Source organism: Struthio camelus, chromosome 14 (genome assembly GCF_040807025.1).
Source record: "Struthio camelus isolate bStrCam1 chromosome 14, bStrCam1.hap1, whole genome shotgun sequence".
NCBI lineage: Eukaryota > Metazoa > Chordata > Aves > Struthioniformes > Struthionidae > Struthio > Struthio camelus.
In genome coordinates this window covers 3385927-3398661 of record NC_090955.1, presented here as the reverse complement: position 1 = coordinate 3398661, position 12735 = coordinate 3385927, and the positions used below count along the sequence as shown (strand labels likewise).

At 45.2% G+C, this 12735-nt stretch overlaps 1 protein-coding gene across 4 annotated transcripts in view; it reads left to right on the top strand.

Moving 5' to 3' along the window:
* LOC104153249 (contactin-4) overlaps positions 1–12735 on the top strand; it is a 382470-nt gene that overhangs the window by 233303 nt on the left and 136432 nt on the right. For all 4 annotated transcript variants that reach the window (XM_068907166.1, XM_068907164.1, XM_009689042.2 and 1 more), the window contains 2 exons: positions 1597–1723; positions 3284–3459. In XM_068907166.1, coding sequence (XP_068763267.1) covers positions 1597–1723; positions 3284–3459 — 303 coding nt within the window. The remainder of the gene's footprint in view (positions 1–1596; positions 1724–3283; positions 3460–12735) is intronic.

Sequence of the window (12735 nt, the reverse complement as noted above, 5' to 3'; positions counted from 1 at the left end):
TGCGGGAGCCTTCCGCCTGTGTTGCGCTCTGGGTGGGCTGATGTTAATCCTACTTTGTAGTTTTGAAATTTGGTGTTGGCCGTGCTTTCCGATGGCTTTAGAGCATGCTCAGGGGAGCAGCGAGCGCCGTTCGGCCGGAGCCTTACTCAGCTGCGTCTAACGTCGTGCCTGGCGAAGTGGTGCAACACCTCTGTGTATTTCAGGTGCTTTATCGGTACCTTTGTAGGTCTAGGAAGAAAATTTGGCTTGGAATCGTTACAGGAAGGGGGTTTGGTGAGGTGGTTGTGCTTTCTAGCGTCACAGCAGTCAGAAACACCATCTCCTCAGGCTTCCTCTCACAATTTAGATTCTGCTGCTTCTGGGCTAGTTTCGGTCTCAGAGAGAGAGATGCCAGAGGTGTCAGGAGATGAAGAATTGACTGGAATTTTTTAAGTTTTTCCAAAGTTTCGCATAGTCGAAACAATCAGAACTTTTAATTTAATTAAAGCAACCTACCTGTTTCGTTAAGCAGCGCTCACCTTTAGTCCCAGGCATAAGAAAGGACAAATTAAGATAAAGATTGAAAAGGATAAAGTAGTTGAGGTGAGAAGAGATGAAGGAGTTAATAGGACAGAGGATAAAAATATAAATTTTAAAACAAAGAATATAAACCCGTACAAGGAAGGCTGCTTTAAATAACTGCCCAACTCGAACTCTGTCAGACTGCTGCAGAGCGACTGCTGCGTCCTTTGAAGGTCACGTCAGGTTGTTTTGCCAACATCTTTTCACTCGTGTGTTTGGATCCGAAGGGTGCAGAGTGGCCAGGGCGCCGTGCGTCGCGCCCGGGGCCGGCGCCGCAGCCAGAGCCTCGCGCGTCTGGTACTCACCCGCTGCTCTGGAAACCACAGATACTTGCTAGTGCCAGCTGCAGATGCTGCTACTGTTGCTGTTGCACACGTTCCTGTTTACGGTTCGTGACAACGCTATAATAGGTGACCAGAGCAATACAAAAAATAACGTCCTGTGAAGTAGCGGCTGCGTACCTGACAGGGCGAGAGCCGGAGAGGAGCAGAAGCCACCCCCGCTGCAAGGCGGGAGGCTGCGGAGCCGCTGGCGGCAGGGCGCAGCCAGGCCTCCACCGATGCTGCCGCCCTGTTAAGGCCGGGCCTGGGAAAGGCGTCAGCTCTTCGGCGGGTGGCAGGGCCGGGAGAGTGGCGGGTGAGTGCCGGTGGACTTCCAGCTCACGTTATCGCGTCGTCGTGTTTAATAACGGCTTTTTAACCTGCGGAGATTATATTTCAATTTTTGAAGGTGAGAATAAGCAGACTAATTTTAATCGAGCTGCGTTAGGCGAATAGGGTTGTGCCTCTTCCCATTCGTTTGAACTTTATGTAAAATTTAAATCTGTGCTCTGTTTAGTGAACAAACATTTTAGTGAATGTTGAGCACACATGAGGTTCAATGGCTTTTGGAGAACAGCTGGCTTTTTAAAGAAACGTGCGGCTATTGCATCTTTTTTAGGGTGAACGATATATGGCCTCTTTCTTTTCAATTTTTGCAGCTAATATGCGGGGATTTCATTAAATATCTATTACAATTTTCTTCTCTTTGCCACAGATGACAACACGCTGCACGGGCCAGTTTTCCTTCAGGAGCCGAACAGTGTGATCTTCCCCTTGGATTCTGAGGAAAAGAAAGTGAAGTTGAACTGCGAAGTCAAAGGAAATCCCATACCAACTATTGGGTTTGTTAACTGTTTAACTCTTCTTTAGCGTGGTACCTGCACTACAGCAGTATCCCGCAAGACCCCTTTTGCCTGCATACTTGCCATGCTATAAATCAGTGATACCGCTGGCGTCTTTCACAATGCTGATAGCAGGAGAAAAGGCATGGTGAAACAACCGTGTATTGCGACGCTTGTACAAAATTTTGTCAGGAGTTCAAAAAGGTTATGAGTGGACTATAAATAGTCTTGGACATTTGTTTATTCCCTCCCTGGTGTTTGCTCCCATCACTTTCTTACTCCGCTAATCTCACTGGATAGAAAGCAGAGGAAGGAAAGGCAAGTACAGCCCCTAATTAGTTGCCCTCTTAATAAAGTGGAGAGGCTGTACATGAGCTGTATGTGGAGCAGAAATGGATTGGCAAGGCAGGGAAGTCATAGACCTACTTCAGGATGAGTATTAAGTTATCAGCACATGCTATTTTTTTCTTCTTGGGTTTTCATTATGTTTAAAACTGCAGTGCAACCATAATTTTGGTATAGCAGCCGTTAGTGGCACCCGCAGGCAGGCTTGCACGCAGGTTACCGCATGCAGAAGTGTTCCCTTGCTTCATGCATCTGTGGGTGCTTTTTCCGTGTGCAGGTGTGGTAGCAACACAAAATAGGCTCTGTCCTCAGACTTGAAAAACCCTCCTCTTAAGCTCTGCCTGTTTAACCATCCTTTTCTATAAACTTGGACAAAGTTCTTGATTGTTTTCAGCTTTATAAACTGCTTTGAGATCCTTGGAAAAAAGATACTATACCGTTGTGGTAATGCTGCTGCAGTTACACGCATCCATTCTAGTTGATGTAAATAATTAAAACTGATTTTTTTTTCTTCTGTGCCTTTCTCATTTTGTTCACCAAAGTAAATGCTGCTTTGAAAGCGATTAGAATCATAAGACCTCAACCCTCTTGCTGTCTTCTGACACTGCTAACTATTTAACGCAATAGACTATGTTGATTCATTCACACATGCAAACATATTCAAATTTTTTCTCTGTACTTTCTGATAAAGGGAACTGATCTGAGGCTGCGGCTCCCTTGCATGCTCCATCAAGAGCTGGTAGGGATGACAGCTGCTGTAATTGGGGCAGTGTGGTGTTTGAAATTCTCAGTGCCCCACTTTGTGAAAACAGCTGCTGTGAGTGAATTTTCTTAAATTTAAAAACAAACAGCCAGCTAAGGCAGGAGAGAAAAAGAAACCACTGTGGACTTGAGTGGTTTAAAGATTCTGTTTCTAGGGCTTCCCCTTGCAAAATGATTAATTCCAAAGAGCAACAGCACTAGTAACAACAATACAAGCATTAATCATATCAGAGACTGAAATAAATGTCAAGGATATTGCTCTTTCAGTGAAATAGTAGAATATTTCAATCTTGTGTAGGAAACATGCATTTTCATGCTGGTTTTATGAATAAGAAGTCAAAGGTGTTTTAAATATATATATATATATTTTTATTTATTGCGTGTTGTGTTTTGAAATATACAAGAGCATCCATTAATATCAGCAGAATTTAACTTTGGTATTTTGTGTTATAGGTGGAAGTTAAATGGAACTGGTATTGACGTCGGTATGGATTACCGCTACAGCGTGGTGGAAGGCAACCTGTTGATCAATAACCCCAATAAAACCCAAGATACTGGCACGTACCAATGTGTAGCAACAAACCCATTTGGAACAATTGTTAGCAGAGAAGCAAAGCTTCAGTTTGCTTGTAAGTAGCAGCTGCATCTCCGCTGCAATTCCTGCAGCATGCTAGAAAAGCTGTAAGAGCAATGCAACGTAAGAGTAATTAGAAAACTTTTCAAATGTGTTACCTATTATTCTCTGAGCTGTGCATGGTGTTGATAAAACATCTTGACTGAGAGGGTAAATCTGAACGAGGAAAAAGTATCTTGCTTTGTGATTATTTAGCTAAAATGATATGGAGCATGCAGTGCAAGTATGTCTGTTTCTTGAAAAAGAGACCTCCTGGGAAAAGAACGTGGCAAATGAGATCTCGCCATTGATTTTTCCCTTCCTTTGAGAATTAAAGCTTCAAAATGTTTGAAGGAACATACTGCCTATAATGAGCAAATTCACAGTGACAGTTTTCGTAACTCCTAAGTTTCAGTACTTAGGTAGAAGCACTTTCAGATGTGGATGACATTTTGTAACTCCATATGTAAAAGGGAAATTAATAGCTTCTTCATACTTGCTTTGGGTTAAATTCAGAGTTCCAGCTTCTTGATAGGATAAGGGGAACAAAATGCATCATTGTGAGTGTGAATCAGCACTGTATGAAATTAGGAAAAGCTGTTTTGGGGTACAAGTTAGGGTCCATGAGAATGATAACCCACGGCCATGCATCCTCTTTCTTGCCAGGTAGCTGCAAAGGTGAAGGCAGAGAATAGATACACAGGCTTGTTTGCCCATTGTATCTGTGACCTCTCTGTGGTGTTGCCTGGGAGGGTGTATGTAGTAGCTTAGTAATTACAGTAGGACCTACTATGAAATGCCTTTGCATGCACGTACAAGAGAGCAAGGAACATAGTTCCTGTACACATACAAGCTACCAGTAAATGGGCAGCTAGACCTTCTGTAGAGTTTAATGAAAAATATTTTTGACTGACTGACTGGTAAGAAGAGCTGATGTGCTCCAACTACAAAAATAAAAAGGTAAAGATGCCAATAAATGCCAGGTTCGCACAGTGTAGGAAGGTGATTTGTAATGAGAAATATTGCCATAAGTAAAGTCAAGTCCTCCGTCTCCCTGAGTAGTTTACAATATATTATCAGTTTGCTTATGACCTACTTGTGTTTTTCCATGACTGAAGGTGCATTTTCACTGTAGATGGGTAATGAACAGCTTCCTCAAGACCCATCTAATAACTCCAGATTTCAGTATGTCAGGGTGATTGCTTCATAAATATTGCTTTATTCTGCTTCTCTGAAGATCAGCTGTATCACAGCAGACCCAATCTTACAAATCATGGCCTTCTGCTATCTATAAGGCTAAGCCTTTGAAGCATCATTATTCAGCACTAAGCACTTCAACTCTGCTTTTGCTGTGGTAAAAAGGAAGTGTAAAAAATAAGAAACCAACAGCCAAATTTCATCTTTGCTTCAAATGCAGAACACTTATTACGTTCTGATCAATTTTTCTATCTTAATAAATAATACATCTGGCAATAATTTTGCAAGTTTTGTGGTTGATCAAATAAAGGTTTGGTTTAACTGATTCTTCATTAAGAGGACTGAATTCAGAAGCAAAGTTTGGGTTTTTTTCAGTTAAAACAATGATGAATGGAATAAATTTGTTACTTTAGATTATTAAAATTTATTTTAGATTAGTAGAACTACACGATCAGATTAGAAGCATTAGAATAAATAAAAAGGCATTAGCATCCATCAAGCTAGGCTCTGTGCTTCCACAAAACAGTAAGTCATTATGAGTTGTATAGTCGAAGGGATTGCAACCTGAATTAGCTGAAAAACATGGACTGGTTTAAGTTTTTTACAACAGCTTTGCCTCTAAGAACCAATATAAATGTGTGTTTGTATTAGTAGCGCTTGTTTTTCAGCCTTTACGTCCAAGACATCTGGTTGTAGTAGCACTGTGTGATATAATTACTTGCCCACGAGCGTTTTTATTCCCAGCGTTATCAGTTTCGAGTAGGTTTTGTGTGGAGTAACCTAAAATGCTGCCTGGCAAGGAGCCCTGCTAGCCATTCGGAGATCCCGGGTAAGCCTCTTTGCCCTCAGTTCCTCTCTCTGGGTCGTTTCCCTTTTATCAAGTCATTTTCCCCGGATTTACCCCCTTCATCAGGCACTTAGAAGTCCAGAAAGTTGCTGGTATTGCGCGTGTGATCTGTGCCCGGCCTGCAGCAACAGCAAGGCAGCTGTGGTCTCTTAAGCGCAGTTATATCACGTGTTATGATTGAGCTGCAGAGAGTCGGGACTGTGTTGCTTTGCTGGTCCGTACCTTCCCACAGCTTCCCCTTTATCTGAGCAATCCTTTATTTTTCAGACTAATCTGTTGTGTGATTTTTTTTCCTTTTTTTACTGTCTCATTTTTGTTTCTGAGGAAAGTTATTGCCTGCTCTTTGGAGATTAGTGTCCGCTTTTTTGAGGTTTTTTCCCTCAAGGGTTAAATTCTGAATCCTGGGGCATCATTAAAATACGTTGGTTCTTTTTTGAAGGGCTGTATTATTCTTCTCTAGCGTTTCAGTGAAGATTAAACTGTGATGTAGCCATTCAACTGCCTGTGGAGGTCAGAGAGGGTCAGCAAATTTAATCCCTGAAATATGTATTTAGGTTACAAACTCATTATGATAAAAGTGCTAATATTTCCCTCCAGTATGTGCTTTGTGATACATCATTAACATTCAGATTTGTTCTTTTTTTTTTTTTTTTTTTTTGCATTGCTAGTTGTCTCTGAAATTGAACCTATTTTCAGCAAGTGAGGAATCTGCTCTGCCACGGTAATAGAATATGGATTAATGATCCTCTGAACCCTGTGCTTGTGCCAGTACCGACTCTCCGAAAAGGAAAAAAAGCCTTAAACTCTGAATGTGGGTCCTAATAACGCCTTTCAAAATGATATATGAAAACACAGTGGAACTAGATTAAATTATGTGGGTTTTGTTTTGGGGGATGGGGCTTACCTTGACGATTTCATTTGCTGAGCGGTAGTTTCTGTTCAGCAATAGCACTGGGATCGATAGGAAGTTATGCCCGCGAAGAAGCGCAGCTCCGATGCGGCAGTTCATAGCGGTACCCCCCCATTCAGACGTATGATTAAACCTATTTACTGTGGCCCGGATCCCGCTTCCGTTCAAGACAAAGATAAAACTCCTATTGATTTTTAGTGGCACCAGAGTTGGGCCCTACCTGTCAGGAAGTGATGAGTTTGCAAGTTATTCGGCTTGCTCAGCTGCCCTTTCTCTGGCGCGGCTCGGGGGAGCGCTCCGTTGCGGGAGGGAGCGCGCTTCGTCCGCGGCCGAGCAGCGGGCCGCCAGCGGGACAGAACTCGCCGGCAACAGGACGCTCCTTCAGCCAGTGCCCTTGCCGAGTTATTTCTGCCGACCATAAAATAATTTATAACATGGAATACTAGTGCACGTAGGTGCTGAAGGTTGCACTTACACCCACATCTCCATAAACATCAAATCGCAGGATAGGGGATTCGGGAAGACGTTGAGAATTTGTCTCGTCTGCCCCGTTTGCGGCTGCGTCGAAGCCTTCCCTTAGAGGAGCTTCCTGCCTTCCAAGGCGGCAGAAAACAAGAGAAAGGAAAAACCAAGAAAAGGAAAGAAAACATGTTTACAGAAGCATCCCGAAGACTCACAGATCTGTGGGGCTTTTGAACTAGCATTTTAAGTTTACTTTTTTTTTTTTTTTTTTTAAAACCCAAGCATGGTGGTTTAAAAAAAAAGGAGGGAGGAGGGCCAGGATGCCGGTTAGGACTGGGCACCACCGTTTGGAACAAACCAACTCCTCTTCAGCCCCTATCAAAACACTCGCAGGCCTTCAAGGAATAACAGCGACGCTCCTAGGGACGAAGCAGTTCGCTTGCACCGCGGGCCCAGGCGTGCGGCCGGGCGCCGGTATGGGTCACCTCACCCGCCGAGCCCTTTTCGGGCTGCAGTTTAGATCTACAGTCAGCCTCCGAAACGTGCTTGCAAGCCGTCGCCAGGCAAAGGACAAGGACTTGCAGCTTAGTGTAGGGGGGGGTTCGGCACGTTAGCTTGCGCGGGCGCGTTCGTTACTGCTGGCGCGCGAGCGCCTTGCGGGTCGGCCCGGGAGCCGAGCTCCGCAGAGGAGCTGCAAGGAGCGAGCGCGGTGCTGGGCGAGAACGAACGGCCGTCAGAAAAGCTGTGCGATGGGAATGACGAGAGTCCAAAAGCAGCACTTAGTCAATAGCACAGCGCCAGGGGAGACGTGTGCGGCCCGCGGTGCCCGGCGACAGGGAGCACGCACAGCCACAAATACGCGAGATGCAAACAGACAGGTAAAGTGAGGTTTTATTTTGCTGTTGAGCACGCTTTAAAAGAGAGTGATTATGGAGCAGAATCCTGCAAAGGAGGTTTATTTTGCAGGGAAGATGTACTGCGTTTTTGGGACCAGTAATCTCTTCTGTCATGTAGTTTGTACAAAGAAAGGAAAGGAAAACTGCAGGGGAATAAAGTGTGACTGCACTAGCAGGCCGTGCGCGCTCCCGAAGCGCCCGCGCGCGTGCGGAGGGCCCCCCGGGCACCCGCGGCCCGTGGGGCTCGGCGGGCCTAAGGCAGAACCACAGGCTGAGCCCGGTGACAAACCTCCCGACAGCACCTTGCGCTGGACCTTTGAGTAGTGTCTTCAGAGGAGGTGACAGAGATTTCTTATCTTGGAGAATTTAGTTCAAATTGGCTAAAAAGTGATAGGTGACCTGGTCTAACCTATCGTGCTATATGTGCTGAGCGTAAGAGTCAGTTCATAAAGGGCTCGGGCAGGAGCGAGCCCCGTCGCATGCCCTGCTCGGGCAGTCCGGCCCCTTCACGGCTCTTTTCCCACTGCCGCGGCAAGGGTCCTAAGGGTTGTGGAGCATCCCGCTGGGGAAGGTGTTGGGACGAGTCAAGAGGGCGTCTAGACTTGCACTTGAGTTTAGGCAATGGGCAGTTGTAGCTTTTCTAAAGTGACACAGTTGTCTGCCGTGGGTTGGGGATCACAAGTCTGGGGTTTGTTTTGGGGGGGAAGGTTATTTTTCTTTTTTTCTTTTTTTTTTCCTAAAAGTTCGCCCCTGTGAGCAGGTGTGATTTTGGTCTCATGTTGGTGTAAGCCTCCAGATCGCCTGGTCCTCTGGGAACAGGCCTTTCGCATCGTTAGTTGGTCTCATCTTTTGGAAGAGGAGTGGACAATGGGACCTTTTTTGCAGTTCCTGACTAGACCTATTGTCTTAGGTACAAGTTTAATAGTAAATTGCACGTAAATGTTTTTCCATATATAGGTAAATAGTTTCTTGTTTAGTCTGTGATTCTGTTTTACCAGTCTGTTGGTTTGCTGCTTAGTTAGCTTTCAGCGCTGACTCTCACCCGTAGGGTGGTTTTGCAGCCAGCTAGTCTCCCTTTGGTGGATGCAGTCCGTGCCAGTGATACTTGTGCCGGCAGTTGAACTTTGAGTACCAACAGACGTGTTCGTCACCTAGTTGTGGGCACGGACTAAAAAGTTGTAGATGCAGGTATTAAATACATACCTGACGGTCGTTTCTGGATATACTGGATTATTTATCATTGTGCTCCCCAAACAGAAGCTCTTCCTAGGCTTGGCTGAAAATGTATCGCAAAACTGTGTGTTCTGAAAGTCTTTTCCTCACAGGCAGCAGGAGACACAATTTCTTGAAATCGAGACTTCGTATTTTATATGTTAGTCACAATCTGAGGTTTTATTTCAAAGAAATCACTGACCTGGAGTTTCCTTGGACTCTGTAATTTAACAGCTCCATCCTAATGTTACAGGTATTTTCTGCAGCTGGCAAAATGATCTTGCAATATCCAGGGGGCTTGAGGCACCATTTTTCAGAACAGAAATGAGACCCTACGAGAGGGGTTGCCCAGACCCAAGGGAGCAGTTGGCAGAAGATGCTGGAGGGGCAGCAGCAGGAAACAGGCTTGGCGGTTTCCCGCGGAAGCCCTGGGGCGCCGGGAGCTGAGATGAGATGAAATGAAAGGGGAAAGGCCTCCTCCTCCCGCCGCCAGCCCCGGGGCGCGGGAAGCCCCGGCCTGCCTGCAGAATTCAGCTCAAACTGTTTTCCTGCGTTTGAAGATTAAACTGTGCCCGGAGGGAAGGGTTTGGAGGCAGTCTTGCCTGAGCTGGTGATACAGGGCAGCATCCGCACAGCTACCTTTTATAAACTGGCTGTTGAATTGTTCAAATCATCTATAGAAATGTTAACTTTTTCTTTTTTAATCATGGACATATTTTTAACTTCAGGGAATCAAAGTATTGTTTCAGGAAACTGTTTCTCCCCACACTATTAAAGGAATTTGCTTTATATAAATGTTTCTGTGAAAATAATCGTTATGCATGAATTAGCAGATAGGACTCAGCGCTGTGCAGTGCAAATGGCAGCAGAAAATACAATAATAATGCTCTTGTAATGAGAATACTTTGGGGCTTTGACCTACCATCCCCAAATAATTCTCTATGATGGTAGAAAAAGAAAATTACTGCCAACGTTATACTGAAAAGGATTTTTTTTCAATATTCCCATTGCTAGAGCGATTCCTGCTATATCTTGTACCAGAGCAAATCCCATAATTTTTGCTATTAGTTGCTAAGAAACAAATTATAATTGCTGCTCAGATTCCTTACTGTTGTACCTCTTATTGCCCTGAAGTGCATTCATTTTCTTTTTGAAGATTAAATGATCAGTGAAGTAATTCTTTCAAGAACAATTAATAATGGAAACATTTTCAGAAAACCACCAAAGTATCTGTGTTTTCTCGACCAAACAAACAAATACACAAACAATCGCATTGATTGATCAATGAATTAATGAAGTTTTATTAAGCTGAATGAAGCATTTGGCACACAAATCATTTCCACAGTGATTACTAGTGTCTGAGTGTTGAGAAAAGATGGGGGGGGGGGGGGAACTTGGAAATTAGGAGACTGAGGGTTTGGACTTTTTCCCTTACCAAGACTCAAATTGCATCTGACTGTTTCAGGGCATCAGCCTCCAGGGTGAGCGCTTCTCCACGTCCCCTTTTCCCTGCACTAAAATTGGGGTGCAACGGTTGGTGCTCGCGCGCGAGAGCCCCCAGCGGACCCTGGCGAGCAGCCAGTCCTGCAGCCTGGTGCCCGTAGGCCTCTGCTCACCCACGTGTTGAGCTACCACGCTTCAAGCCTATTTCTTGCTCAAGTATCTCTTGTGCTTTCTTGCAGTGCTAGCTTCAAATCTACGGATCTTCCCATAGGTTCATTTGCTTTTTCCTGGCGCTTTCTTTAGAGCGCTGCCTCCCCCTCAGGTGTTCACAGCTCAGAGATTATCCCCCGCCACCAACAGCGGTAGTTTGCTTCTACCCAGAACCCCATGAATTTGCCTTAAATTCATTTTCTTAGAGACTAGGCTCATCTAAAAGAGATGACTTTCTTAATGTGGCCAGCTTTCTTAATGTGGCCTGCTTTCCCCTACACACCCAAAAATTTCTTTTGCTGCCCATCTTTTCCTTTAAAGATCACTAGACCCTTTCTGTCCACCAGTGAGACATGGCGTTTTGTTGCAGGGCGCAGGGCCGGCTGCACAGCAGCAACGGGACAGCGCCGTGGAGGGCCCGTGCATGCGATTTCTCTGGTGGTCTTCGTGTTTGACCTACTCTAAAATTTCGCAGATACATAGGATGCTTTTTCTAAAGTTTATGTCCTATAAATAAATCCATTTTCCTACAGAGTTTCTAGTAAGAGAAATTCCCTAAAGTTTTCATCCTTCCTAAACGGAGGGTTGCTCCGTAGCTCCCGAAGCCCTGCAGATACAGCACAGTGCTGAGCGTCTTCCTTGTCTGCCTCCATCTGCTGTGAGGGCCACCTCGCTCTGGTCGTCTTCTGGTCACACCGAACAGGCCGTGACATGCCAGCCGCCCCATTTTCTTCCGTGCACCCGTCTACCAATGAAGTTGTCAAGTCACAGCTCAGAAGGGTAGAGGCAGAAGCTGTTCGTGGTGTTCCCGCTTCTGCAAAGTCACAATGTCACTGTCGTCTAGGCTGTCAGGTAAGAGTTGAGGCTAGCCTTGCCAGATTTGGCTCAAGATTGTCTCTTTGTGTGTGCATGTAAATCACCCTTGGTTCCCCCACTGTACTTTAAAAGAAAAATACCATTTCTATCAACAGAGGGCTCAACGAGCTTGTCCAAAATCAGACGCTTAACATTGGTCTCTCAGGAATTGGGTTTGATGTGATGCGGGGAATGTTCTTTAATAAGGGAGGAAGCAAATTTATTTGATTTTTTTACACCTGCAGGTATTTCTAGATGTTTCTCTCCTTTGTTAAAATCCTCACTCAGCTGCAAAGTGCAGTTGTCATCGCTCAGAAATCAGCTCGCAACCTCTGCACCTTTGCCACACAATCTCTCATGGCTGCGAAACTAGGTTAAGCTGCACACAGCCTTTTTTTTTTTTTTTTTTTTTTTTTTTTTGGATGAACAAGACCAATGGGGAGTACATAGCAGAGGACAGATATGTAACCTACTTTAATCTGTGATGGAAGGGCCCTTAACTTAGAGCAGAGACGTAGGAAGAACAGAGACAGACGATATGTATCCAGTGTGTTTCCACCCAAGGGTTATATATGAAATATATAGATTATTACTTAACAGTGTCAGGGCATTTATAAATAATCAGCAGCACCCCCCCCAACCCCCCCAACAAAGCTAGTAATCTTACAAGCCTGCGCTGATATTTAGGAAACGCATTTCAATTTATATCGCGCAGCATCGTTGCTGTTGAGAGAGGAGAGCGGTGCCCAGGGCAGCGTAACGGCCCCGCGCCGAGGCCGGGGCAGAAGCAGCTCCCTGCCCGGCGGGACGACTGCCAGCAGCGTCCGGCGCGTCGCGCTGCGGTGAGCTGAGATCGCAGGCCGCTCGGAGCTGAACTATTTCTTTTGAATTTAGAAATGTAGATAACGATAGTGCACAGGCAGTATTTCTGTTCTGTCTCTTTCAATATTTATTAATTTTACCTTTAATATGCAAGACAAGTGATACCACATATTGACAGCGTATTCTTTTTTGGCTACGTAGGGGCTGGATCTTTAAGAGCTAAACCCAGCTGCAGACAGTACCAGGGAGGCTAACCAAGCAACCCTTGGGCCCCCACATAGCACGCAAATGTAGGAGCACCTCAAATTATATAGCAGCTGTGAAAATTTAGCTATAACTGCCTTTCTGCTGGGCCTCAGGAGAACATCGGGTGAGGGGTGGAGGGAGGCAGGCCGAGCGTGGGTGATGCTGCTCTCTTGCGTGGCTGCTTTCCCATGC